This window comes from Euleptes europaea, chromosome 4 (assembly GCF_029931775.1).
Source record: "Euleptes europaea isolate rEulEur1 chromosome 4, rEulEur1.hap1, whole genome shotgun sequence".
Classification (NCBI taxonomy): Eukaryota; Metazoa; Chordata; class Lepidosauria; order Squamata; family Sphaerodactylidae; genus Euleptes; species Euleptes europaea.
In genome coordinates, this window is record NC_079315.1 from 13,550,988 (window position 1) to 13,578,609 (window position 27,622).

At 49.6% G+C, this 27,622-nt stretch overlaps 1 protein-coding gene across 1 annotated transcript in view; it reads left to right on the forward strand.

The window, feature by feature from the left end:
- The first annotated feature begins 2,336 nt into the window (after positions 1-2,336).
- Positions 2,337-27,622, forward strand: part of LOC130476792 (transient receptor potential cation channel subfamily V member 6-like) — an 84,330-nt gene continuing 59,044 nt past the window's right edge. Inside the window, exon 1 of the mRNA XM_056848791.1 lies at positions 2,337-2,464. Coding sequence (XP_056704769.1) covers positions 2,337-2,464 — 128 coding nt within the window. The remainder of the gene's footprint in view (positions 2,465-27,622) is intronic.

Here is a 27,622-nt window from a genome sequence, read left to right on the forward strand (position 1 = left end):
CCAGCTTCAGCAGATGCCCCTGCGTTCTGGTATTATGAGAGAGGGAGAATCTGAGCGCTGGGGTAGGAAAGCAAGTATATGGTTGCATTTTTAAAAAAAAGCAAATAGGCTCAGAGTGGGGAGGGGCTGTGGCTCACTGGTAGAGCATCTATTTGGCATGCAGAAGGCCCCCGGTTCAATCCCTGTCATCTCCAGTTAAAGGGACCAGGCAAGCAGGTGATGTGAAAGACCTCCGCTTGGGACCCTGGAGAGCCGCTGCAGGTCTGAGTAGACAAGATTGACTTTGATGGACCGAGGATCTGATTCAGTAGAAGGCAGGTTCATTATTTGGGGAGGGGCCGTGGCTCAGTGGTAGAGCCTCTGCTTGGCACGCAGAAGGTCCCAGGTTCAATCCCTGGCATCTCCAGTTAAAGGTGATGTGAAAGACCTCTGCCTGAGACCCAGGAGAGCCGCTGCCGGGAAGGGCCATAGCTCAGTGGCAGAGCATCTTGGCATGCAGAAGGCCCCCTGGTTAAATCCCCAGCATCTCCACTTAAAGGGACTGGGTAAGTAGGTGATATGAAAGACCCCTGCCTGAGACCCTGGAGAGCCGCTGCAGGTCTGAGTAGACAAGACTGACTTTGATGGACTGAGGATCTGATTCAGTAGAAAGCAGGTTCATTATTTGGGGAAGGGCCATAGCTCAGGGGTAGAGCATCTACTTGGCATGCAGAAGGTCCCAGGTTCAATCCCTGGCATCTCCAGTTCAAGGGACTAGGCAAGGAGGGGATGAGAAAGACCTCTGCCTGAGACCCTGGAGAGCCATGGGGAGGGGCTGTGGCTCAGGGGTAGACCATCTGTTTGGCATGCAGAGGGTCCCAGGTTCAATCCCCGGCATCTCCAGTTCAAGGGACCAGGTAGGTGATGGGAAAGACCCCAGCCTGAGACCCTGGAGAGCCATGGGGAGGGGCTGTGGCTCAGGGGTAGACCATCTGTTTGGCATGCAGAGGGTCCCAGGCTCAATCCCCGGCATCTCCAATTCAAGGGACCAGGTAGGTGATGAGAAAGACCTCTGTCTGACACCCTGGAGAGCCATGGGGAGGGGCTGTGGCTCAGGGGTAGACCATCTGTGTGCCATGCAGAGGGTCCCAGGTTCAACCCCTGGCATCTCCAGTTCAAGGGACCAGGTAGGTGATGGGAAAGACCCCAGCCTGAGACCCTGGAGAGCCATGGGGAGGGGCTGTGGCTCAGGGGTAGACCATCTGTTTGGCATGCAGAGGGTCCCAGGCTCAATCCCCGGCATCTCCAGTTCAAGGGACCAGGTAGGTGATGGGAAAGACCCCAGCCGGAGATCCTGGAGAGCCACGGGGAGGGGCTGCGGCTCAGTGGTAGAGCATCTGTTTGGCATGCAGAGGGTCCCAGGGTCAATCCCTGGCATCTCCAATTCAAGGGACCAGGTAGGTGATGAGAAAGACCTCTGTCTGACACCCTGGAGAGCCATGGGGAGGGGCTGTGGCTCAGGGGTAGACCATGCAGAGGGTCCCAGGTTCAATCCCCGGCATCTCCAGTTCAAGGGACCAGGTAGGTGATGAGAAAGACCTCTGTCTGACACCCTGGAGAGCCATGGGGAGGGGCTGCGGCTCAGGGGTAGACCATCTGTGTGCCATGCAGAGGGTCCCAGGTTCAATCCCCGGCATCTCCAGTTCAAGGGACCAGGTAGGTGATGGGAAAGACCCCAGCCTGAGACCCTGGAGAGCCATGGGGAGGGGCTGTGGCTCAGGGGTAGACCATCTGTTTGGCATGCAGAGGGTCCCAGGTTCAACCCCTGGCATCTCCAGTTCAAGGGACCAGGTAGGTGATGGGAAAGACCCTGGAGAGCCATGGGGAGGGGCTGCGGCTCAGGGGTAGACCATCTGCTTGGCATGCAGAGGGTCCCAGGTTCAATCCCCGGCACCTCCAGTTCAAGGGGCAAGGCAAGGAGGTGATGGGAAAGACCCCTGCCTGAGACCCCGGAGAGCCGCTGCCGGTCCGAGCAGGCAATGCCGGCCTTGATGGCCCCAGGGTCTGATTCCGGAGGAAAAAAGGCAGCTTCACGCGTCCAGGCGCCGGGCCCGGGCCCCTTTAACAGGCGCGCCGTCGGGGCGGTCCCGGGCCGCTGCCTCCGCCCCTCCGGCAGGCCGTCGGAGGCCGCCGCTGGGACGGCGCCAGGCGGCCGGCCTCGCCGGGCGGCCAGATGCCGCCGCCGCCGCCCCCTTCCGCTCGCGGCGCTGTGGGAGCGGAGCGCCTGGCCGGCCGCAGCTTAGGACCCCCCGCCCGCCCCGTCGGGGCTGCGCCTCCGCCTGCGCCGAGGCCGAGCGATGGGGATGCTGCTGCCCGGGGAGCGCGGCTGGCCCCTGCGCCTGGGCGCGGCTCTCCTCCGCCGGCTGCAGGGCGAGAAGTCCTGGGAGAGGAAGCTGGACGAGAGCAACCTGCTGCAGCAGAAGAGGTGGGTCCCCATCCCGGGGAGGGACGGGGGACGGCTCCGGCCAGGGGACGCCCGAGGCCCTTCAAAGTCAGTCTTGTCTACTCTGACCGGCTCTCCAGGGTCTCAAGCAGGGGTCTTTCCCATCACCTACTTGCCTAGTCCTTTAACTGGAGGGGCCGGGGATTGAACCCGGGACCTTCTGCATGCCAAGCAGAGGCTCTTCCCCTGAGCCATGGCCCTCCCCATGGCTCTCCGGCAGGGGTCTTTCCCATCACCTACTTGCCTAGTCCTTTAACTGGAGGTGCCGGGGATTGAACCCGGGACCTTCTGCATGCCAAGCAGAGGCCCTCCCCATGGCTCTCCGGCAGGGGTCTTTCCCATCACCTACTTGCCTAGTCCTTTAACTGGAGGTGCCGGGGATTGAACCCAGGACCTTCTGCATGCCAAGCAGAGGCCCTCCCCATGGCTCTCCGGCAGGGGTCTTTCCCATCACCTACTTGCCTAGTCCTTTAACTGGAGGTGCCGGGGATTGAACCCAGGACCTTCTGCATGCCAGAGGCTCTTCCCCTGAGCTATGGCCCTTCCCCAAATAATGAAGCTGCCTTCTACAGAATCAGACCCTCGGTCCACCAAAGTCAGTATTGTCTACTCAGAACAGCAGAGGCTCTCCAGGGTCTCATCACCTACCTGGTCCCTTTAACTGGAGATGCCGGGGATTGAACCTGGGACCTTCTGCATGCCAAGCAGATGCTCCACTACTGAACCACAGCCCCTCCAATAGTATACATGAAGTTGCCTTCTACTGAATCAGACCCTCGGTCCATCATAGTCAGTATTGTCTACTCAGACGGGCAGCGGCTCCCCAGGGTCTCAGGCGGAGGACTTTCACATCACCTGCTTGCCTAGTCCCTTGAACTGGATGTGCCTGGGATTGAACCTGGGACCTTCTGCATGCCAACCAGAGGTTCGACCACTGAGCCTCCAGCCGGCGTCACTTCCCGGGCTCTGGATCGGTCGCAGGCTCTGGGTCGTTCGTCCCGGCTGGCCCCGGGGTTCTTCCTTCCCGCTTCCCCCCCCCCTTTCCCCGCCTGCGCTCCGGAGCTGTAACCAGATCGCCAGAGAGGGACAGGGCAGCGGGCAAGCAGGGGTGGTGTGCCCGCTGCGTGGATAAACTGAGCCATTTATGCACAGGAGATTTTGCTTGGGATTTGCCGCTCTCTAGATGGACGTTTTCCCCATCCAAATTCTCAGATGGATAGGACTGGCAATAATGGGTTTAAATTGCGGGTGGAAAGGTACCGGCTGGATATTAGGAAAAAAATTTACAGTAAGAGTTGTTCGACTGTGGAATCGGCTACGTAGGGAGGTGGTGAGCTCCCCCTCACTGGCAGTCTTTAAGCAGAGGCTGGAGAAACACTTGTCAGGGATGCTCTAGGCTGATCCTGCATTGAGCAGGGGGTTGGACTAGATGGCCTGTATGGCCCCTTCCAACTCTGTTATTCTAGGATGCTGAACTCAAAAATAAGCCCCCATGCAGAGTTTTGAGAATTCGGATGGGGGGAAATGTGCATCTAGAGAGCGGCGAATCCAAGGCAATACCTCCTGTGCGTAAATGGCATCTCTCTCGTTCCTGGGATGCGTGGGGCAAACTGTGGTCTGATCCCGAGACTCCGGGAGCCGTGCCTCTCTCCTGGCCTCCTCCGGAGAGGCAGAAAGCCACCTTGTATAGGAATCCCAAGGCTGGCGACTGTTCTTTTTGCCATGCTTGGCACCTCGCGTGAAAATCTTGGCACCCAGTTTCTCTTAGCCTGGCTAAGTAACTCGCCGGCAGGATCGGACGCTTGTAGATTTAGCCTAGACTTCCCGCAAGGCTCAAGGAGTTGAACTTTGGGGTCTTGGTTTCGGTCGCTGGGGCTCAGGATTGGCCCAGGGGAACAAAGATGGTGCCTCTGAGCATATGCAGACGGCCTGCACTGGCACCGACGCCATCGGCTTTTGTGCAACTTAGGGATGGAAGTGCATCTGGGTGAGAGGGCATGACCTGGACAGGAGGAACCGGGACAAAGTTTTGGGAAGGAAGCACCGCTGGCCATCTGGGCAGAAAGCTCTGTGGGTTTCAAAATGCTTTCGTTAGATGAGCAGGATGGGTTATTCTGTCTGTAGCAGTGGAAACGAGCCAGAGTCCAGTAGCGCCTTAAAGACTACCAAAATTTCTGGCAGCGTATGAGCTTTTGTGAGTCACAGCTCACTTCTTCAGATACAGCCAGAATGTGAGTCCATCTATCCTTAGGTAGAGAACAGTGAATTCAGACACCCAATGGCAATAACAAGTCAAGTTTATTAATACGGTCTATTTGACCAGCCAGAAGTTAGTTTATCATATTGTCCAACTTGATAAAACTGTAAAAATGGTTACAAATTACAAAAAAATGATAAAAAAAATCTAGTATTAATAAGATACAAAATTAGTGCATGACACAAAAGTGGCTTGCCAATTTAAGATTACAAAAAATATAGATGTATAAAAGAGTTTAACAGTTTTTTCCCACCCTATTTTTGCGCATTTTAATTGCAATGGCGCAGAATTTAGCAGCGGGGAGTGAAAGATGAGGAATCTCCCCCATCAGAAGCTTCTTAGACAGGAACTCAGCCGACTTATCTGGGAATCCACTGATCAGGGGATCAATAAGTCTAATACGAGCCCCATGATAAAATGGAATGCTGAACAATACATGTTCGATAGTTCAATGGCAATAGTCAATAGCAGGTAAATGACATAGCAAGAGTGATTGGATCAGGTGTGATATGCAGAGGGGTAGTAGGCCTGGAGAAATCAGCATTGGTGATGAGACAGGAATCCCAGGTCCCTATTCAATCCCAGAGAATGCATTGTCTTGAGCGTCATGATTAGTTGTAATTCAACAGCCTCTCTTTCTAATCTCCCTTTGAAATCCCTTTGTAAGAGAACTGCTCCTCTTAAGTCGGCAACTGAATGTCCTGGAAGGTTAAAATGTTCACCTGCTGGTTTTTGAATGTCGTAGTTTCTGATATTAGACCGACGTATGTCCATTTAGTCTTTGCCATAGAGACTGGCCTGTTTGTCCAATGTAGAGGGTGAAAGGGTATTGCTGGCATGTGATGGCATAAATCAAATTAGAAGATGAGCAGGAATGTGATCCTGAGATAGTATAAGCAACGGGTCAGAGCTGCTCCTATTGCTGAGTTGCCTGAGGCCATTTATGTATGGGAAGTTTGGATTGGGTTTGCCACTCTGCGGATGCACGGTTTTCTAATCCGAATTCTCAAAACTCTATGCATGGGGGCTATTTGCCCCAAAGAAATTCTGAGAGTACCTTGTGATCAATTATGCATCCCCAGCGAAAATGTGGCGCTTCTGAGTCCCTCCCCTTGAAAATGCTTCTTTGTAATTGGCTGTAGTGTGTTTTTTGGAAATACATCACCAGCCCCCACCAGCCCCGCAGCGGGATTCTTTCATTTGAACGGAACCGAGTGGCCATTTTACAGCCAAAGCAGAGAAGGGTCCTTACAAACCCCCTCCCCAATTTATTTTTTGGCTATCTCACTGCAGGGAACATAAGAAAAAAACCCGCTGTGAAATCGGCTAAGAGGAGTGGGGGAATCAGCCTAGCTCTGTTTGCACCCAGATGTCTGAAATCCAGACCTCTGCCCAGGCCTAGCAGGTGCATATCTGCTGTTGCTGACACTTAGGGCTCCCGCCAGCAGCCCTCGCCATCCTCTGCACCACGGTGTCACTTCCAGGGAAAACAATAGAGTTTCCAGTGGTTCCTAGAGCTACCGTATGTGACTTCCGGGTTTCCCCCCAGAAGTGACATAGTAGCACAGACAATGCAGTGCCCCCATGTCCTTGACCCCTTCTGCTCATTGCCAGGCAACATTACTGACTCTTGTGAGGGAGACTTTCCCTCTCTCCTTTTCAGTAGTGGGAGACACGTTGGCTGAGTCTTAGTAGACTCAAGTTTGGAGCACCAGTGCAGATGGGTGAAGAAGAAGAGCTGGTTTTTATATGCCGACTTTCTCTACCACGTAAGGAAGAATCAAACCAGCTTACAACCACCTTCCCTTCCCCCCTCCCTACAACAGACACCCTGTGAGGTAGGTGGGGCTGAGAGATCTCTAAGACAGCTGTGACTGGCCCAAGGTCACCCAGCTGGCTTCATGTGGAGGAGTGGGGAAACCAACCTGGTTCACCAGATTAGCGACCGCCACTCATGTGGAGGAGTGGGGAATCCAACCCGGTTCTCCAGATCTGAGTCCACTGCTCCAAACCACCGCTCTTAACCGCTACACCACACTGGCTCTCAGTAGGCCTGAATTGTGTCACATTTTTTTCTCCTACCCTTCCTCCAAGGAGATTGAGGTTTACCTGACTCTCTCCTCCTTTATCCTCACAACGTACTTGTGAGGCGGGCTATGTTGAAAGAGTGTCAGAGTCCCCCACAGAGCTTCATGGCCGAGTGGGGCTTTGAACCCGGGTCTCCTCCGTTCAAGGCCAGCACTCTCAATGCCACAGCACACCAGGCCCGCTCTCAGGCGCAGAAGACTCTTCGCGCGTACAAGTCTGATCAGTGTTTCGCCTGCTGGTGAGTGATTTGGATTTTAAAAGGGAGCTTGAGTCACCCCATGGACACCAGTAGATGTCTAGATGATTCATCTGGGTCAAAGGGTATAAACAGGGCTGGTTGGCCTAGGGGTGCAAGAGATCCGGGCCCTCTGCTTTTAAGTATTGCTCCTCCTGACTGCTTTTCCATGGCTGTAACACCACTCGGTTGACTAAACTCAAGGCAGGGCCTGCAGTTCTTCCAGTTTTCTCCAACCTACAGAGATCCGTTCCTCTTGGAACGGATTGTAAGCCGGTCTGAGTTTCCCTTAAGTGGTAGAGAAAGTCGGCATATAAAAACCAACTCTTCTTCTTACATCACTGAAGGTAAAAATTGGAAGGGACAAAGGGAACGCTTGAATATTTCGCAAAAACTTTCCCAAACTCTGTTCTTTCCCAAGCGCTGCCTCCCAACCTCCAGGAATTTCCCAAGCGGAAGTTGGCAACCTTGGGTGTCACTCACAGGGAGACTGGGGTCTGCCTTTGCGTATCATTCCAGCACCAACACATAGTTAAATTGTGGAACTCCCTGCCCCAGGATGTGGTGATGGCTGCCAACTTGGAAGGCTTGAAGAGGGGAGTGGACATGTTCCTGGAGGAGAGGGCTATCCATGGCTACTAGTCAAAATGGATACTGGTCATGATGCATACCTATTCTCTCCAGGATCAGAGGAGCATGCCAAATATATTAGGTGCTGTGGAACACAGGCAGGATAATACTGCCGCAGTTGTCTTGTTTGTGGGCTTCCTGGAGGCACCTGGTTGGCAACTGTGTGAACAGATGCTGGACTTGATGGGCCTTGGTCTGATCCATGGCTTTAATTATGTTCTCTTATGGTGCATACCTATTCTCTCCAGGACCAGGGGAGCATGCCTATTATATTAGGTGCTGTGAAACACAGGCAGGAAAATGCTGCTGCAGTCACCTTGTTTGTGGACTTCCGAGGCATGATATATTAGGAGGGCGATGCATTCCACTGCTCATGCGTGGGCTGTTAGATCTGTATGGCCTAACCACGTCTTTCCTCCTCAGAGGTGCAGATATGGAGAAGAATCTCCAGGAGTTTCCCAACCCAGAGCTGGCAACCCTATGTGAAAGGAAAGAATCAAATGGCAACTCTGCCTCTCTACCAGCCGACCCCTTTAAACTGTAGCCTCTGTGGCTAAAATCTGGTAAAATTGGGGAAAAATTGGGGAAACTAAGAACTGAACTCCACGTAACGTGGAGTTCCAGTAGGACCCTCTTCACCATCTGTGGGAGATTTTTGGGGCGGAGCATGATGAGGGCGGCGTTTGAGGAGGGGAGGGACTTCAATGCCATAGAGTCCAATGGCCAAAGCGGCCATTTTCTCCAGGGGAACTGATCTCTATTGGCTGGAGATCAGTTGTAATAGCGGGAGATCTCCAGTTACTACCTGGAGGTTGCAAACAACAAAACAGTGCAGGCTCAGTCTGTTCAAAAGTCTATATTCAAACTACATAAATAAAGTGTAGTTTGCTAGCAAGAAAGGGTAGTTTGCTATTCAAGAAATGCTAGCAGCCCATTCTTGTTGGGAGCTATTAAAAATTTGAAAATACAATATAAAAATAAGAATTAACTGCCTATTTGGCTCATGAAGAAATATAAACTTCCCAGTTCGATGTGAACCTATTGTGGGCTTTATCCTCTTTGACTGAGACTGACGAAACTATATTGATAGTGAACGCTCTACAAATATCCGGGATAGCGTTTCCTCCTATTCCTTCCACATAGGAGCACCTTTCCTTTCAACATAGGATCTGAAAATCTTCTTCCCCTTTCGACAACTGAGAAACGGTGGAATTGTACTTACCTCAATATAGACTTTGGGTTCTTACCTTTTTTCTATTTGGTTAATTGGAGATAGCCATTGTGCTTCATTGCAACGAATGTTGTCATATTGTTGACTTTGTAACGTTGACTTTGTATATAATGTTGTGTATATATGCATGTTTCACTTGTATGTGTTTTGATAATTTGTTGCACTTTATGTAGTTTGAATATAGACTTTTGAATAGACTGAGCCTGCCCTGTTTTGTTGTTTGCAGTTGCCGTTTGCAGTGATAGTGAGTGTTTTGTTTTGCCGACTACCTGGAGGTTGGCAACCCTAAGTTCTATCCTCACAGAGATTCGAGAGGTAGGCACAGTTTTGGCTGTTGCGCTGGGTGTTTTGCTGGGCCGCAACCCTAGCCTGCCAAGTTTGATGGAGGCTACCTGTTGGGTTTCCTGTTGCTCAACGAAGCTGCCAGTTGCCCCAGCTGGCATGGTTTTGTAAACAGGAGGACAGGTTGGATGGGCAGTAGCAATGGGGGAAGAGAAGGAGGAGGCAGAAACTCAGAAAGACTAGTTGAAGAGGCTTAGCAGGCTTTGTAAAGCCCACGGCTGCCTTCGGACAGGGCTGTGCTCACCGTGAGGTGCTGGATGCAGTTCTGGAGGCCTCGCCGCAAAAAGGATGTGGGCAGAATGGAGTGGATGCAGAGGAGAGCGACGAGGATGATCAGGGGCCTGGAGGCCAAGCCCAAGAGGAAAGGCTGAGGGAGTTGGGAATGTTCGGCCTGGAGAAGAGGAGGTTGAGAGCCAGCATGGTGCAGTGGTTAAGAGCGGTGATTTGGAGCGGTGGACTCTGATCTGGAGAACCGGGTTTGATTCCCCACTCCTCCACATGAGCGGCGGAGGCTAATCTGATGAACTGGGGTTGTTTCCCCACTCCTACACATGAAGCCAGCTGGGTGACCTGGGGCTAGTCACACTCTCTCAGCCTCACCTACCTCCCAGGGGGTCTGTTGTGGGGAGGGGAGGGGATTGTAAGTTGGTTTGATTCTTCCTTAAGTGGTAGAGAAAGTCAGAATATAAAAACCAACTCTTCTTCTTCTTCGGCATGATTGCTCTCTTGAAGTATTTGAAGGGCTGTCACTTAGAGGAGGGCAGGGAGCTGTTCCTGTTGGCAGCAGAGGATAGGACTCGCAATAATGGGTTTAAATTGCTGGCGGAAAGGTACTGACTGGATATTAGGATTTTTTTTTTCCAGTAAGAGTTGTTCAGCTGTGGAATTGGCTACCTAGGGAGGTGCTGAGCCCCCCCTCACTGACAGTCTTTAAGCAGAGGCTGGACAAACACTTGTCAGGGATGCTTTAGGCTGATCCTGCATTAAGCAGGGGGTTAGACTAGATGGCCTCTATGGCACGTTCAACTCTATGATTCTAAAAGGATCCAGGTCTTTGGGGGGGGGGTATTTGACCTGCATATGTTATAGGTGGTTGCATTTTATGCACAAAACATGCACTGCCACAACACACCTCTGCATTGTCCAGGGTGCGCACATGCTTTGTAGCACACCTTCAGTGACTTTTAGGAGCCTATATAGTGGGAGAACACTAGATTCAAGTCCAGTAGCAGAAGAAGAAGGAAAAAAAGAGTTGGTTTTAATATGCCGACTTTCTCTACCACTTGAGGAAGAATCAATCCGGCTACAATCGCCTTCCTTCCCCCTCCCCACAACAGACACCCTGTGAGGTAAGTGGGGCTGAGAGAGCTCTAAGAGCTGTGACTAGCCCAAGTCACCCAGCTGGCTTCCTGTGGAGGAGCGGGGAAACAAATCCAGTTCACCAGATTAGCCTCCGTCGCTCATGTGGAGGAGTGGGGAATCCAACCCGGTTCTCCAGATTAGAGTCCACTGCTCTTAACCACTACACCACGCTGGCTCTCAGTACAAAGACCAACTGCTGGCTAGCAGTACAAAGACCAAGAAGATTTCCAGGCTATAAACTCTGGAGAGTGACGATATCTGACGACGGGAACTCTGATGCCTGAAAGCTTATGCCCTGGAAATCTTCTTGGTCTGTAAGCTGCTACTAGACTTGAATCTTGGGCCATTGATGCAGGGCTCTTTCCCCACGGTCCCCCCGCCACCGCCGATTGCCCCAGTGCTTCGTTTTGATTGTGCATGCCTTTCCTGACTATCAGAGGTCGCCTCGCTCTCCCTGCGCATTTCCATGCGTTTTGCCTGCATTTTCTGGATTCTAGCTAAAACAGCGGTCCAGGAAACGTGGGCAAAATGTGCAGAAATGCGCCGGGGGGGGGAGCGAGGCGACCTCTTATGGTCGGGAAAAGCATACAGAATCAAAAGGAAGCCCCGGAGCAGTCAGCAGGGTGACCACGATGGAAACAGCCCTGCATAAATGGCATTGGTCTTGTACGGCAGACGAGCACGGCTACTAGGGTTGCCAGGTCCCTCTTTGCCACTGGTGGGAGGTGTTTGGGGCGGAGCCTGAGGAGGGCGGGGTTTGGTCTCAACGCCATAGAGACCAATTGCCAAAGCGGCCTTTTTCTCCAGGTGAACTGATCTCTATCAGCCGGAGATCCATTCTAATAGCAGGAGATCTCCAGCTAGTACCTGGAGGTTAAGAAATCAGTACAGGAGCAAAAAACGTTGACAAAGTGCAAAAAATTTATCGCAAAAGCTACTGAATATGCAATTCAAAACAACCAAGATGGTATATATTGTCCCGGGAGGGGCCCCCAACCCCCGTTCCCGGGCCGAGCCTCAGCCCCTACACTCACCAGTCGTCCCGGGGGGGTGAGTCACGGGGGCTTTCTCTCTCCACAGCGCCGCAACAAGCTGGCCAGAAGAGAGGGAGCCCGCCCGCAGCTGCCACAAGAGCAGCGAGCCACCGCCCCGCAGGCCCGGCCAACGCCACCGCAGGAGCCGCGGGCCGCGGACGCGTCAGCCCTGCCGAAGCCGCCACGGGAGCCGCGGACCGCCGCCGGGTTGGCCCGGCCAAAGCCGACGAGGGAGCCGCGGGCCGCCGACCCGCAAGCCCAGCCGAGGGAGGAGGGGGCGCAAGTGGGGCGTTACCGGTAGCCGGCCTTCCCGCCCCCCAGCTGGTTTGCGGGCGAGCTCGGGCAGGGAACAGGCGTGGTCCTCGCCCGGCACCTCGGGGCTGGGAGGCGACGCCTTCCGGCCCTTATATGGACTTCCGGGGGGCGGGCTAGGGGCGGAGCTTGGGAGAGACTTCTCTGGCCTGGAGGGTATATAAGGCCAGAGAAGTCTGACTGCCGGGGAGGATACAAGCCAGAGGCTGCCCGCAAGGTGTGTCCTGCGGCAACCTGGCGACGGCCGAGGGAGAGTCGAGCTCTGACTCCCCCTCGGACTGGTCTGAGGCGGAAGAGATTGTCTCAGCCCCAACGTCCTCCAGGCCAGAGACCCTCCCAGCGACAGGGCCCAAGGCGCCCCGCGACATATATGACGAATATATATATCACTATCCTATAGGGTACATTACCCTGCGTGGGAATTGGAGACTATCCTGTATTATCTTTATGGTGAATATTAATTGCCACATGATTAATATTTGAAGGACTGAAGAAGAATTAAAATTAAGAATTTGAAACGGCCGTATCTTCGTGGTGAACTTCGGCTTTGCATCCTAAGGATCACGCACTGTACTGCGTTTAACTTCCATACTGCATGCAATGACATTTGTACTCCATGAGAGACTTTTCTGAATGTTTACATCCATTGCATTTGCATGTACCCTATAGGATAGTGAGATATATAGATATATATATGTCATATATACCATCTTGATTGTTTTGAATTGTATATTCAGTAGCTTTTGTGATAGTTTTTTTGCACTTTGTCAACGTTTTTCGCTCCTGTACTGATTTCTTAATCCCCATGATACTAGTGCAGTGGTGTCTATTTCCTTCCCTCCCAGTACCTGGAGGTTGGCAACCCTAACGGCTACCCACCTGAACGTACAGCGTGGGAGAAAATCTACAGAGGTAGGAATTCGATAGCATGAATGTAGTTGAATCTGTGAAGGGTGCAAATCCAGCTGGTACCTTTCTGCCCTACCCTCCCAGAGCTGGAAGACAAAGGAGCAAGGAAGCATTTTTGCATGTTTTCACTTAGCCAGTGTACAGGTCTAACACAAGCGGAAGGATGTTAAATGCCCATATCTAATTACCTTCTGCTCATCTCCTGTGGTCTTGTGTTAACTCTGCCTGGACACGGTATACTCCGTATTCCTGGGAATGCAGACCAAACAGCTCATGAATATAGCCCTTTAAGTATGACTAACCGCTCGATTGGGACATGACACGAGACACCTTTCATTAAATAGTCATAGGAACATCTTTCAATAATTAATTGTGGATTTACAATAGGTTGCGGTGCGTCCAGGCGCTGCGATACAGTTTCAAGCCGGCTGAGGAGTAGTTATGCAGAGCAGCTGTTAGGGCCAGCTCGACTGGACAAACAACTGCTTGTACCTACACTGAGGCAGCGGGGGAATGATTCGGAAGCTGCGTGCAACCTGAGCATAACCTGAGCATCCTCTGTAACATTCCAAGGCATGCCAGGACACTGTCCTTGGTTTGTGTGGTGCAGCAGGAACCCGAAGTGCCACATTATCTTGGCACATTCCTGACCAACATTCGAAAACACCAACAGGTCGGACCAAGTCTGTTGCCCCGGTATTATTTATTTTTAAGAGCACAATGTGATCAAAGGGCAGGACATCCCTCTGAAAAACAGGTCCTCCTGAATTTGTGGGTGATGATGCCACTACAGCTATTTCAGAGGATGCAGCAGTAGCTCGTAAGAACATAAGAGAAGCCCTGCTGGATCAGAGCAAGGCCCATCAAGTCCAGCAGTCTGTTCACACAGCGGCCAACCAGGTGCCTCTAGGAAGCCCAGAAAAAAGACATAAGAAAGGCCCTGCTGGATCAGAGCAAGGCCCATCAAGTCCAGCAGTCTGTTCCCACAGTGGCCAACCAGGTGCCTCTAGGAAGCCCAGAAAAAAAGACATAAGAAAGGCCCTGCTGGATCAGACCAAGGCCCATCAAGTCCAGCAGTCTGTTCCCACAGTGGCCAACCAGGTGCCTCTAGGAAGCCCAGAAAAAAAGACATAAGAAAGGCCCTGCTGGATCAGACCAACACCCATCAAGTCCAGCAGTCTGTTCCCACAGTGGCCAACCAGGCACCTTTAGGAAGCCCACAAGGAAGACAGCTGCAGCAGCATCCTGCAGAAGACAATTGTTTGCCACCATGTCTACATGAAACAGGGAGCCACGGACAATCCCAACATGCTCTGTGATGCAGCTCTAGGCTGACATGTGCTTGCTGTGTTTGGATATATTAATGCATATAAATTTCTTTGCCAAGGCTCCCAAAGAAACGGTCCCATCTTTAAGTGCTAGAGCCAGGAAACACCTGGACCTGTCGTATGTTGAACCAGACCTCAGTTCATCAAGGTCCATCTTGTCTACTCAGACTGGCCGCAGCTCTCTGGGGTCTCAGGCAGGGGTCTTTCACGTCACCTACCTGCCTGATCCCTTTAACTGTAGATGCCAGGGATTCAGCATGGGACCTTGTGCATGCCAAGCAGATGCTCGACCACTGAGCCACCACCTTACTTGTGAACTCTAGGGTCACGATTGCATGTGTGTTTGGGTAGAGACCAGAGGTGCCCGGTCATTATCTCTGATGATCCACCCCCATCGATTAGCAACCTGACTGATCTTCTGCTCATCTCTATTCAGCCGCGTGTGGAAACTGCAAAGAGAAAGTTACACAACATGGTACCTTCTTTTAGTGTGTGTGGGTGGGGTGAGATTAATGCATCCATTGCTTCTGAAACCTCTATGGAGGTATTTCCTAAACTCTCGCTTGAGTGTTATGTACTCTCCCTTGAGAAACCAAGGGGTTCTTTCTAGATTTCCCCTACTGTCTTCTTGAGTCAACTTGAGATTTCCAATAGCATGGAATAGCAATAGCGTGGTTTCCACTCTTCCTTTCTCCCTCTCACATGAATATAGGGCAGGGTGCATACATACTGTCCCATTTTATTCTAGCAACAACCATATGAGGTAGGGTAATCTGTGAAACGGGAGGGCAGGTGGCATGGCGTAGCTTGAGGTCATCAGATCTTGGAAGCTAAGCAGAGTTAGTACTTGGATGGGAGGTGATGAGCACTTTAGCACATGCTGAATAATGCACTTTCAATGCACTTTAATGATCCTTTGCAAGTGGATTTTGTCATTTCATGAAGGCCATTTATGCAGGGTCAGTTTTGAGGCTCGCTCAAATGCCTATTCATGGTCCCTACGCAAAAGGAGAAATTCCATCCCACATCCACTCGCCTGCCCCTTCGTTCCTTCCATTAGCAATAGTCGTTTGCATAGGCGGCTGTGTGATTTTGCACACTTCAGGGGATTCTTCGAGGCGGGGGCGGAGCAAACACAAAAGGTTGCGTTAAAGGGGTGCTTAAGAAATACGAGGCAGGTATGTGCGGGCTTCGCGGTCACTTCCTGAATGACGGTCCAGCGTGAAAAACTCAAAAAAAATATACGGGACACTTCAGCCTGGAATGCGCTTCTAATTACCAAGCGTAAATGGCCACAGTAAAATCTAGCTGCAAAGTGCATTGAAAGTGGATTGAAAGTGCATTATTTGGCAGGCGTGAAAGCTCTTCACCTCTGCAGAGAAAGGCAGTGGTGAACCACCTCTGCTTCTCGCTTGCCTTGAAAACCCATCAACTGGGGTTGCCATAAGTTGGCAGCGGTTCGATGGCATTTATCGGCGAAAGGAGAGAAAGAGAATGATTGATCCAAGGTCATCCTTTCAGCTTCACTTGGAGTTGCCTACTCCAGCTTGGGAAATTCCTGGAGATTTGGTTGCGCTATTTGGGGTAGGGAGCTGAGCAGGGACTCGATACCATTTAGCCATTTCCTCCAGGGGCAAACAATTTCAGTCGTCTGGAGATGGGTTGTAATTCTGGGCGAACGCCAGCTCCCACTTGGAGGGTGAAGAAGAAGAAGAAGAAGAAGAGTTGATTTTTATATGCCCACTTTCTCTACCACTTAAGGAAGAATCAAACCGGCTTACATTCACCTTCCCTTCCCCTCCCCCTGTGAGGAAGGTGAGGCTGAGAGAGCTCTAAGAGAGCTGTGACTAGCCCAAGGTCACTCACCAGGCTTCATGTGTAGGAGTGGGGCAACCAACCCAGTTCACCAGAGTAGTGTCCGCTGTTCATGTGGAGGAGTGGGGAATCAAACCCGGTTTCTCCAGATTAGAGTCCACAGCTCCAAACCACCGCTCTTAACCACTACACCAAACTGGCAACCCTAGTTCCGCAGCTGAGGTGTGGTTCAAAGCCCTCGTCCAAATCCAACAGTCCAACTGCTACAGTTGACTGGCTCCCAGTATCTTCTACTGGTTGTTGAGGTCTCAGTGAGAAATGTGGACAGTAAATGGGGTAAGTAAATAAATCAGTAGGTTCGGGCTCATCCCCTGATACCTTGGGAGAAGGCCCTGTTTCCCTAGGGTTGATGGGACAAAGGTTATAGTCAGAGATGGACATGCTGCATACATAATCAAGGGTGTTGGCTTCTGGTGTTGGCCATTGTTGGCCTTAAGAGCCGAGGTACCGGATTGGACGGAGAGTTTTTGCGATCTTCTTTGACAGCTGTAATGGCATTAGCGACAGTAATAATACTCCTACTCAAGGTTACTGGAAGAGTTTCATTGACACCCTGGGAGGTGTGCAAGTATCTGTCTTTGCCTTCACATTAAGAACACTGAAAGGAGAAATGGTAGGGGTGGCGGCACAGCTTGCAAGTCTCCTGGGATTTAAACGTTTTAAAATATAGCAAATAGGTACTGTTCTTTGATGCTGTTTTGCGTGTGTGTGGAATTAAGGAAATGGGTAGAGCCAACAAGATGGTTATGGGGAATGAGAGAGAATATGCATGAAACAACTTAATAGCACAAGTAAAGAGCCAGTGTGGTGTCGTAGTTAAGAGCAGTGGTTTGGAGCGGTGGAGTCTGATCTGGAGAACCGGGTTCGATTCCCCACTCCTCCACCTGAGCGGCGGAGGCTAATCCGGTGAACTGGGTTGGTTTCCCCACTCCTACACATGAAGCTAGCTGGGTGACCTTGGGCAAGTTGCAGCTCTGTTAGAGCTCTCTCAGCCCCACCTACCTCACAGGGTGTCTGTTGTGGGGAGGGGGAGGCAAGGTGATTGTAAGCTGGTTTGATTCTCCCTTAAGTGGTAGAGAAAATTGGCATATACAAACCTCCTCCTCCTTCTCCTCCTCCTCCTCATCCTTCTTCTTCTTCTTCCTCTTCCTCTTCCTCCTCCTCCTAGTTGCCACTGGACAGGCCCTCTCTCCCACATTCAAGTCTAAGGAGTAGTAGTAGTAGTTGGTTTTTATATGCTGACTTTCTCCACCACTTAAGGAAGAATCAAACTGACTTACAATCACCTTCCCTTCCCCTCCCCCACAACAGACACCTTGTGAGGTAGGTGGGGCTGACAGAGCTTTGAGAGAGCTGTGACAGAGCCGTTGCCAGTCTGAGTAGATAATACTGATTTTGATGGACCAAGGGTCTGATTCAGTATAAGGCAATGTGTGTTCCTCCAAGGATAACTGACCTTGTTTTTCTTATTGAAGTCCCTCAAACAGAGAAAGACCTCTTTCAACAAAGAAAAGTGTAAGGCTTGGTAGATGGGAGTCATAGGATCCAACTCCATGTTGTTTTACAGCAAGCTTTATTTTCCCCCAACTGTTTATAAGCCCAATGAGGCATTTAGAAGCAAAAAAAATATCCCGTAAACCTCTTTGCACCTTCTGTTGACTCTCTGTCTGCACCACCTGAAAGAGGGCTTTTCTTCTTTGATTTGTAGTGCTCGAACCAGCTGGGCAGAATAACTTTGCCAAAGCCCAATAGGCCGTGCTCAGTACTATTCATCTTCTAAACAGCTGAGATATTTATAGCGGGGTTACTCAACATTTGAGCTGTAATTTCTCACTGGTTGTTGGGCATGCCAAGATTCTTTGTATTACATTTATATGTGTGTGTGTGTTACTATACTACTATACTGTGCTGTCAAGTTGCTTCCAACTCATGGCAACCCTATGAATCAATGCCAGGTCTCTCGTTGCCACTGGTGGGAGGTTTTGGGGGCAGAGCCCGAGGAGGGCGGGGTTTGGGGAGGGGTGGGACTTCAATGCCATAGAGTCCTATTGCTACAGCGGCCATTTTTCTCCAGGGGAACTGATCACCACCACCCTAACAAACAACAATAACAATAAACCTTTTTAGAAACAAACATAGAAACAATATAATAACCCCCCCCCAAAAAAAGAAGAAGATAAAGTTGAATCAAACTATTGACAGAGGCTTAATATTTAACACATTTTCCCGTTTGTCTTACAGGTACAGGTAAAAGATTAATTCATTGACATTTAAAAAAAAATTCTTCATATATTTTGGACTTAATCCCTTTCCCATAATCTGAGGGGTATAGATAGATGCTGAATACCTTTCTGACTCGTGTATGAAATAAAATCATGCCACGTTTCATAGAAATCTGATATTTTAGCGTTACCTTTGACGACTCTAAGTTGGTGTAATTTTTTTCTGCCAAAGCTATTTGCTCCAGTTCGGAATACCAAGAATGTAGTGTTAAAAGTTCTGTGGTTTCCCAACATTTTGCTATTACCCTACAGGCTGCCATCAACATAAACACTATTAATCCCTTGGATGCTGCTTTTCTATTTTGTTCCCCCCAGATTGTCAACAGAGCTCAGGTTGGTATAGCAAGGATTATTTGATGTGTAATAGTTGAAATGTCTAGCAATATTTTTTCCCCCCAAACTGTGACACAACAGGGCATGACCACCACATGTGGATATATTCACCTCGCTGGTTGCAATTTCTCCAACATTTTGTATTATTTGTATTGTAACAAAGACTATGTAGTACATCCTCTATTCCATCTTAAGTCTATTACAAATGACCCACCAGGGTTTTCCCTCACGCACCACAACTTTTGCTCTGAATTTCTTGCTGAATTGCCGGTTGCGGAATGCAGTACTGTCCACACCACTTATCGGTAGTGTTTATAGAGTATTGACACAACAGTTGAATGGCTCTTCGTGGCTTAGACACGGTGTTGTGAGTTGCTCTTATCTCGCTCTGTCATCACGACCTTCGATAAAAATCTAAAGTTTTAATTATAGCACTCAGAACAGCCCCGAGCCTGTGTATTTTCAGGGCCAAACTTGGCTCTCAGCGAAACCACTCAGCCTCAATGACCTGGCGCTGCTTGAATGTTGAGTGCAAACACTGGATGAAAACATTTACTCTCCAGCGCGGAGCCCTGTTCTGTGCAAAAATAACCTTCTGGCGCCTTATAGCCGAACGAGATTTTATTCAGTTTTTGTCTGGCCCATGCTAGCCTGATGAAGAGGGGCTGCGGCTCAGTGGTTAGGGTTGCCAGGTCCCTCTTCGCCACCGGCGGGAGGTTTTTGGGGCAGGGCCGGAGGAGGGCAGGGTTTGGGGAGGGACATCAATGCCATAGAATCCAATTGCCAAAGCGGCCATTTTCTCCAGGGGAACTGATCTCTATTGGCTGGAGATCAATTGTAACAGCAGGAGATCTCCAGCTAGTACCTGGAGGCTGGCAACCCTCCCCGAAGAAGCTTACGTGAAACGTGTTGGGGTTACAGAACTTATTAAAATATTATTTCCTTTGCACCAATTGGTTCTTCGCTTTCATTTTGTTTTGGTGCGGCCCCCTCTTTTTCTTCCCCACGCAGAGGGACGTTATTTTCGAAATGAAAATTTGGCTGGGTAGAAGGTGTTGCGGGGTTGGGGGAGGGGATGGACTTCAATGCCATAGAGTCCAATTGCCAAAGCGGCCATTTTCTCCAGGGGGACTGATCTCGATCAGCTGGAGACCAGTTGTAATAGCAGGAGATCTCCAGCTACTACCTGGAGGTTATTGTGGGTTGTGACTACCTGGAGGTTGGCAACCCTACCCGTTGATTTGACCTGTCTACTCAGAATCCTATCCAGGGCTTGTCAACAGGGCTTAGTCCTGGAAAGGGTTCTGTTAGGATGGCACTGTGGATCTGGGGAAGAAGGGCAATTGCTGACAATATCAGGAGTTGTTACCATAATCAAGTTTTTAGTAGTGTGAGAACCATTTGTAGTTTTGAATCAAAGCGCTGGGAAGTTCTTTTTAATGGATCTTTTACAACTGAGTTGGGTAAGCCAGTGTAACAAAAGGCAAGATGTATCTTCATGGGGACATGGCCTCTCTCCAACATCTATGACAATAGGTGAGATGTTTCTTATGTAATTTTTTTTATGTAACTTCCCTTTGGAGTGACTATTGGCATCGGCAGAAGAACAGCAGGAGATCGAAAGGATGATGTAAACAGAGCTGCTCTGGAGGCTATGAAAATCCCTTGGTGCAGTCCTCTGCAGAGGAACTCCATTCTAAGCCCACTGATCTCGGTGGGCTTACTCTGCACAGAACCATACCTATTCTGATTTTTTTAAAAACCAATACCAAAACCTTTAATGGCATAAAAAAATTATACAATAAAATATTACATAGAATCATAGAGTTGGAAGGGACCACCAGGGTCCTTAGTTCAACCCCCTGCACAATGCAGGAAATTCTGAACTACCTCCCCCCCACACCCCCAGTGACCCCTACTCCATGCCCAGAAGATGGCCAAGATGCCCTCCCTCTCATGATCTGCCTAAGGTCATAGAATCAGCATTGCTGACAGATGGCCATCTAGCCTCGTCTTAAAAACCTCCAGGGAAGGAAAGCTTACCAACTCCTGAGGAAGCCTGTTCCACCGAGGAACTGCTTTAATGTTAGAAAATTCTTCTTAATGTCTAGACGGAAAGTCTTTTGATTGAATTTCAACCTGTTGGTTCTGGTCCAACCTTCTGGAGCAACAGAAAACAACTTGGCACCATCCTCTATGTGATGGCCCTTCAAGTACTTGAAGATGGTTATCATATCCCCTCTCAGTCTTCTCCTTTTCAGGCCAAACATACACAGCTCCTTCAACCTTTCCTCATAGGACTTGGTCTCCAGACCCCTCACCATCTTTGTTGCCCTCCTCTGGACACGTTCCAGCTTGTCCACATCTTTCTTAAATTGCGGTGCCCAAAACTGAACACAATACTCTAGGTGAGGTCAAATGACATTACAATCATAAACAATATTCATCCCTGAGTTTTATCATGTCGTGCTTTTATGACACTCTGAAAGAATTTGGTCACTTTCTCAATTATGATGGGAGAGTGATTATTCAAGAGAAAAGACACCTTTACGGGATCAGATAATCCAGTCTTGTTTACCAAGATAGGTGTTAATTTTTTTTTATCGAATTTCGTCATAGTAGGAGCAACGGAAGACCGTGTGTGAAATCGTTTCAATACGGCTCTTCCCACTAGGGCAATTCCTTGCTGAGTGGGGTAGATTTTGAGATCTCCCATGCAAAACTGAACCTGGCGCGACATTAAATCTCGGAATTTGCAGGAGGGAGAAATACAAGGATGGTTGGCCCCCTTCCAGGGAGATGCCCAAGTTAGGAGGAGAGCAAGTTTTATTTGCTGCACTGTTAAGATTTTGGTGTTCGATCTTATTTTGGAGATGCAAGTCTTGCAAAGCAGGCTAATGTGAGAGCACAGCCTGTCTTCTTTAATATGGAAAAAAGGTACCTTTTCATGGTTGAAGAATGTCTGATTCTATTGTCGTTGCTTGTGCGAGTTTTGTGCGACAGATAGGTTGGGGTCCGGTAGCACCTTAGAGACCAACAAGATTTTCAGGGTATAAGCTTTCAAGGGCCAAAGCTGCCTTCAGAGCTTTGACTCTCGAAAGCTCGTATACTAGGGTTGCCACCCTCCAGACAATAGCTGGAGATCTCCTGATGTTACAACTGATCTCCAGTTGAGAGAGATCAGTTCACCTTAGGGTTGCCAGGTGCCCGGTGGTGGCGGGCAAACCTCCAGCAATTTGCCCCTCTGCAAATGTGCACGCTCGCGCAAACCGCTTTACCACTCTAACTAAGAGGAAAAAGTCCCTTGCGAGGCAGCAGTTCCGATTGTAAACCGGCAGTGACACGCATGCGTGCTGGCGCGCGCGCACATGCAAACCCAATCCCAGCCCCATAACCTCCCGCCGGAGGAGAGAGGGGACCTGGCAGCCCTAATTCACCTGGAGAAAATGGCCGCTTTGGCAATTGGACTCTACGGCATTGAAGTCCCTCCCCTCCCCAAACCCCGCCCTCCTCAGTCTCCGCCCCAAAAATCTCCAGGTATTTCCCAACTCGGAGCTGGCAACCCCATCATATCCTGAAAAAAAATTTGGTCTCTAGGGTGCTATTGGATTTGAATCTAGCTGTTTTACTGCAGACCGACACGACTACTCGCTGAAGCTATCTTGTGTGGCAGAGAAACAGTGCAGTCCCTTTGTGTGTGTGTGTGTGTGTGTGTGTGTGTGTGTGTGTGTGTGTGTGTGTGTGTGAGTGGGTTTGGAGGTTCATCTTAAGCAGATCATAAGAGGGAGGGCAGGAATGGATGAGTCAATGCTTGGCTCTCATGGCCCTTTCATACATGCCCAGGGTAATGCCGATCGCCACTTTGGGGTCAGGAAGGAATTTTCCTCCAGGCCAGATTGGCCAGGGATCCTGGAGGGTTATTTGCCTTCCTCTGGACATAGAACAGGGGTCACTGGGGGAGTGGGGAAGTTAATTATGAATGTCCTGCGTTGTGCAGGGGGGTTGAACTAAATGACCCTTGCGGTCCCTTCCAGCTCTATGTTTCTATGGTCATTTATGCATGGGTACTTGGATTCACGTTGTCCCCCTGTCTGACTCGGTTGTTCCTTGGAGTTCTGCATGAGTTTTCCATCCATTAGAAATGACCTCGCCGCCAGCCCTCGCCATGTCCGGGTCTTCCCCTTCCTCTGTTAACCCGACTCTTCCCTCTCCCCTGAGCTCAGCCTGGCTGAAATCTTTGTGCAGCAGGCAAAGAGCTGGATACAGAAGCTTGGCTTCTCTCACAGCCGGTCACAAAGCAGCGTGTAAAGAGGCGGGGATTCAAATGCTTCATGCTTCCTCGGAGCTCATTCTGAGCAAAAGTAAGGCTTTTAAAAACCGAGGCTTGGATTCTCCCCCCGCCCTTCTTCCAGTTTGCTCCGTTTTTTGTTCTTAAAATGCTTTTTTATGCAGCAATTGGGTTTGGAGGGGGGGATTTTCTCTCACAGCGAGCACTGCGAAGTAAGCCAATTACAAAGCAGCATTTAAAGGGGAGGGGACTTGGTTTGAGCTTGGAGACTGCTGGTGGAGAGATTCCCAACTGGAAAGTGTGGGTCCAGCCAGCGACGAACCTCAGGTGAAACTCCCATGCATAAATGACCGATGTTTTTAAAATGTGGAGTTTTTCACTAAAAAGGGATTGCCGTCAGGTAGAGCCAAATTAAAGTGAACGGGGGGAGGGGGAGGAAACCAGAAACGCTACCTGGCTAAGGTAATGTGGTCTAAATGACCTATACACCCAAAGCAATAGCAAAGGCTGATGCAGCAGTTTATATAATGAGGTATTAACTATACATTTTTAAAAAAACTTACTTTCTGGAGGTTTTGAGCAGAAGGCAAAACATAGAAGTCCGAGGCTGGTATTCATGTCACCTTTTTTTAAGGGGGGTTTCTGCATGCAGGCAGGGCAGTGAGAAAAAAAACTTTAATCAGTTGAGCTTGTTAAGTAATTGTGAAAACTATCCAGGATTGCCTATTGTTCAGGGGAAAAAAACCTGTTTTGGTCCTGTGCTTTCAATAGCCGCTCCAGTTACGTAATTTAGCTGGTAATGCTTTCAGGTGCCCGTAGAAAGCATCTTTGTGTAGTTACACCCCATTCCCATCAACAGTAATCCTTAATCCAAATTTTGTAATTTTTAAAAAAACATTAAATGGGAATTATCGTCCTTTGAATTTCACTATTTGCTTTCCAACCGTGTATTCACTGGAGAGAGTGATATCAGACTGGCTTCAGGCGAGTAAACTTTGGGAAAGTTAAAACTCAAGCAACGAATGAAAATACTGTATTAACTCAAAACAAAGATGGCCCTGAATGTAAGATTACCCCCTTTTTTGTGGCATACCCATGAAAAAAATCTAGTCTTGCATTTGAGTAAGCACTGTATGACCATTTCTGCCCCCCCCCCACCCGTGGCCAACCCCCTGCAGCCAAAATATCCCCCAATCGTGCTAGGGTTGCCAAGTCTTTTTTCTCCACTGGCAGGAGGTTTTGGGGGCAGAGCCTGAGGAGGGTGGGGTTTGGGGAGGGACTTCAATGCCATAGAGTCCGGTAGCTAGGGTTGCCAGCCTCCAGGTACTAGCTGGAGATCTCCTGCTATTAAAACTGATCTCCAAGCGACAGAGATCAGTTCACCTGGAGAAAATTGCTGTTTTGGCAATTTGACTCTATGGCATTGAAGTCCCCCCCCCTCCCTAAACCCTGCCCTCCCCAGGCTCCCCCCCAAAAGCCTCCCAGCAGTTGCAAAGGGGGACCTAGCGACCCTACCAATAGCCAAAGCGGCCGTTTTCTCCAGGTGAATAGATCTCTATCGGCTGGAGATCAGTTGTAATAGCAGGAGATCTCCAGCTAGTACCTGGAGGTTGGCAACCCTAAATCATGCTATACATCAGGGCATGGGTCTGGTTTCCCCTGACACCTTTCTGGTGGCCACCTAATGTTTTAAAAAAGCAGGTGGGGCCAGGTATGCCCCTCCCCAAAGCCCGCCCTCAGGCTCCGCCCCCGAAATCTCCAGGTATTTCCCAACCCGGAGCTGGCAACCATAGGCAGGAGCCAGGGCCATAAGCAACTTAGGAATCAATAGGTTAATAGGCTGAGGGTTGATATTGAGAGATAGAACAACACCCTTTTCCAGCCCTCCCTTCCCTTCTATTCGACCTGTTTTTTCATTGAACTTGCTTGCCTCAAAAACTGGCTTCTCCCCCTTGGCAATGCCGGCAGGCCTAACGATTTTAGGGTGTGGATTGTCATGGATCTCTGTTTAATAAACAGCTTTGTACGTTTTGCCATTTGAGTCAAATGTTTAGGAGGAGAAAAAGGTTTCCACAACAAACCTGTTGTTCAGTAGGGCTGCCAACCTCCAGGTACTGTAAGAACTAAACAGGGCCAGCTCAAAAGTCAGAAATATCAAAATTGTATATTAAACGTTACAACAAGTGCAAAAATTCAGGAGGGCTACAAATTGTGTTCCTCCTTAAGAAAGCGGGACGGTAGAGATCCGGGTTTCCTATGACTCTCTTTTGAGGTGAGAATCTTATACATTTTTATAATTACAATTAAGTTGTAAGTTATACATTAGTATTAGCACTATGGTACCATATATCTTGATTTAGTTTTAGGCTGACGAAGCTTGTTTGTGAAAACGCCAGAAATATCCGGGAAAGCGTTTCCCTTCTGTTCTTGCTTGTGCCCGTGCAACGGCAAGACTTGTTACAAGTGAAACTGACATTTACTCACCTGTTCGAAGTGGACTTTGTTTCACATCGTTTTGGATTTGGCCAGTGTGCTTAATTGAAGTTACAAGAATTATAATAGCTTATAATTACCTTTGTACATAGTTGTAAATAGCTCTTCACACTGTTTGTCCTGAATTTTTGCACTTGTTGTAACGTTTAATATACAATTTTGATATTTCTGACTTTTGAGCTGTCCCTGTTTAGTTCTTACAGCTTTGTATTAACAGTGGCATTGAGGTTTTTTTTGCCAAACCTCCAGGTACTAGCTGGAGATCTCCCGCTATTATAACCGATCTCCAGCCGATAGAGATCAGTCCACCTGGAGAAAGTGGCCGCTTTGGCCATTGGACTCTATGGCACTGAAGTCCCTCCCTTCCCCAAACCCCGCCCTCCTCAGGCTCCGCCCCCGAAAACCTCCCGGCGGTGGCGAAGAGGGACCTGGCAACCCGATTGCTCAGGGTGGGGACTGGAGTTCTCCCGAGATAAAAACTGATCGTCAGACCATGGAGATCACTTCCTGTAGAGGACATGGCAGCGTCAGAGAGTGACTTCCAAGCAGGGTTGCCAACTCTGTCCTAATTCCTGGAGATTTTGGGGTGGAGCCTGTGGAGGGGAGAATTTTGTGTGTGGGGGTGGGTGGGTGATTTCACCCAGAATCTGGTCTACCATAAAGTCTGCCCTTCAAAACAGCCATTTGCTCCAAGGGAACTGGATCCTGTAGTCTGGAGATCAGTTAGGATTGCCGGAGGGTATCAGAGGGGGAGGAATGGTTGGGGTCTTACCTGCCGCAAATCAAGGCCTCGCTGGCGCACTGATGTTGCTTCTAGAAGTGATGTAATGACGGTGCCAACGACATGGGAGACGACGACATGGGAGACTGGGCAAAATATGGTGAAAACAACCTCAACCTCCGGGTATTAGTTGGAGATCTCCTGGTATTACAGCTGATCTCCAGCCAACAGAGATCAGTTCCCCTGGAGAAAATGGCCACTTTGACAATTGGACTCTATGGCATTGAAGTCCCTTCCCAAACCCCGCCCTCCTCAGGCTCCGCCCCAAAACTCTCCCACCGGCGGTGAAGAGGGCCCTGGTGACCCTGTCTACCATAGGGTTTTTGCCCAAATACCAGAGCATCTCCCACATCTTCGGCGACGTGATGACGTCGCTTCCGGAAGTGTGTCAATACACTGACAGCACCGAAATGCGGCTGGTAAGACCCCCGCCAGCTGGCCGAACAGTGCCAGGGGGAGAGGGCCCAAACTGTGGAATCCCCCGCCCCTGGCGGGGACCTGGCAACCCTAAGATCAGCCATAATTCTGGGAGAACTGTAGTTCCCACCTGGAGGTGGGCATCCCTGTTTCTATGGTATCACACTCTCAGTGAGTTCGTGCTTCCAAATTGGTAGGAATTTTTCAACCCAAAGTGTTTTCTAAATCATTTAAATTGAATTTTTGTAACCTCTCAATCGGAAAGAAAGAAAATAACAAAATGTAATGGCAGTAACAACGGTGGTGGCAATTCTACAGATACTGAAAGTATCTATAAATGATTTCCAAATATCTAAAAATATGTTCATGAGCAATTGCCGTCTGTATGCCATATACTACATTCAAGTGTTGAGAAGGTTGTAAGGTCCACAATCGATTGGATGACCGGAGGTGGTCATTTATCTCTCCAGTGTTGTCTTTGAGGGCATTTTTATTGACCCTCAGTTAATCTCCAAATAGTTGGAAAGTAGTTTTGAAAGCATCTTCAAAAACCAATGAATATTCCATTACAAAATTGATATGAAAGCGTAGGGGTAATCTGTGTAGTCGGCATAGGTTGGTCATGCCTCCAGGGTGGTGTAGTGGTTAAGAGCGGTGGTTTGGAGCGGTGGACTCTAATCTGGAGAGCTGGATTTGATTCCCTGCTCCTCCACCCGAGCGGCAGATGTTAATCTGGTGAGCCGGGTTGGTTTCCCTACTCCTACACATGAAGCCAGCTGGGTGACCTTGGGCTAGTCACAGTTCTCTCTGAACTCTCTCAGCCCCACCTACCTCACAAGGTGTCCACTGTGGGGAGGGGAAGGGAAGGCGATTGTAAGCCGGTTTGATTCTTCCTTAAGTGGTAGAGAAAGTTGGCATATAAAAACCAACTCGTCCTCGTCCT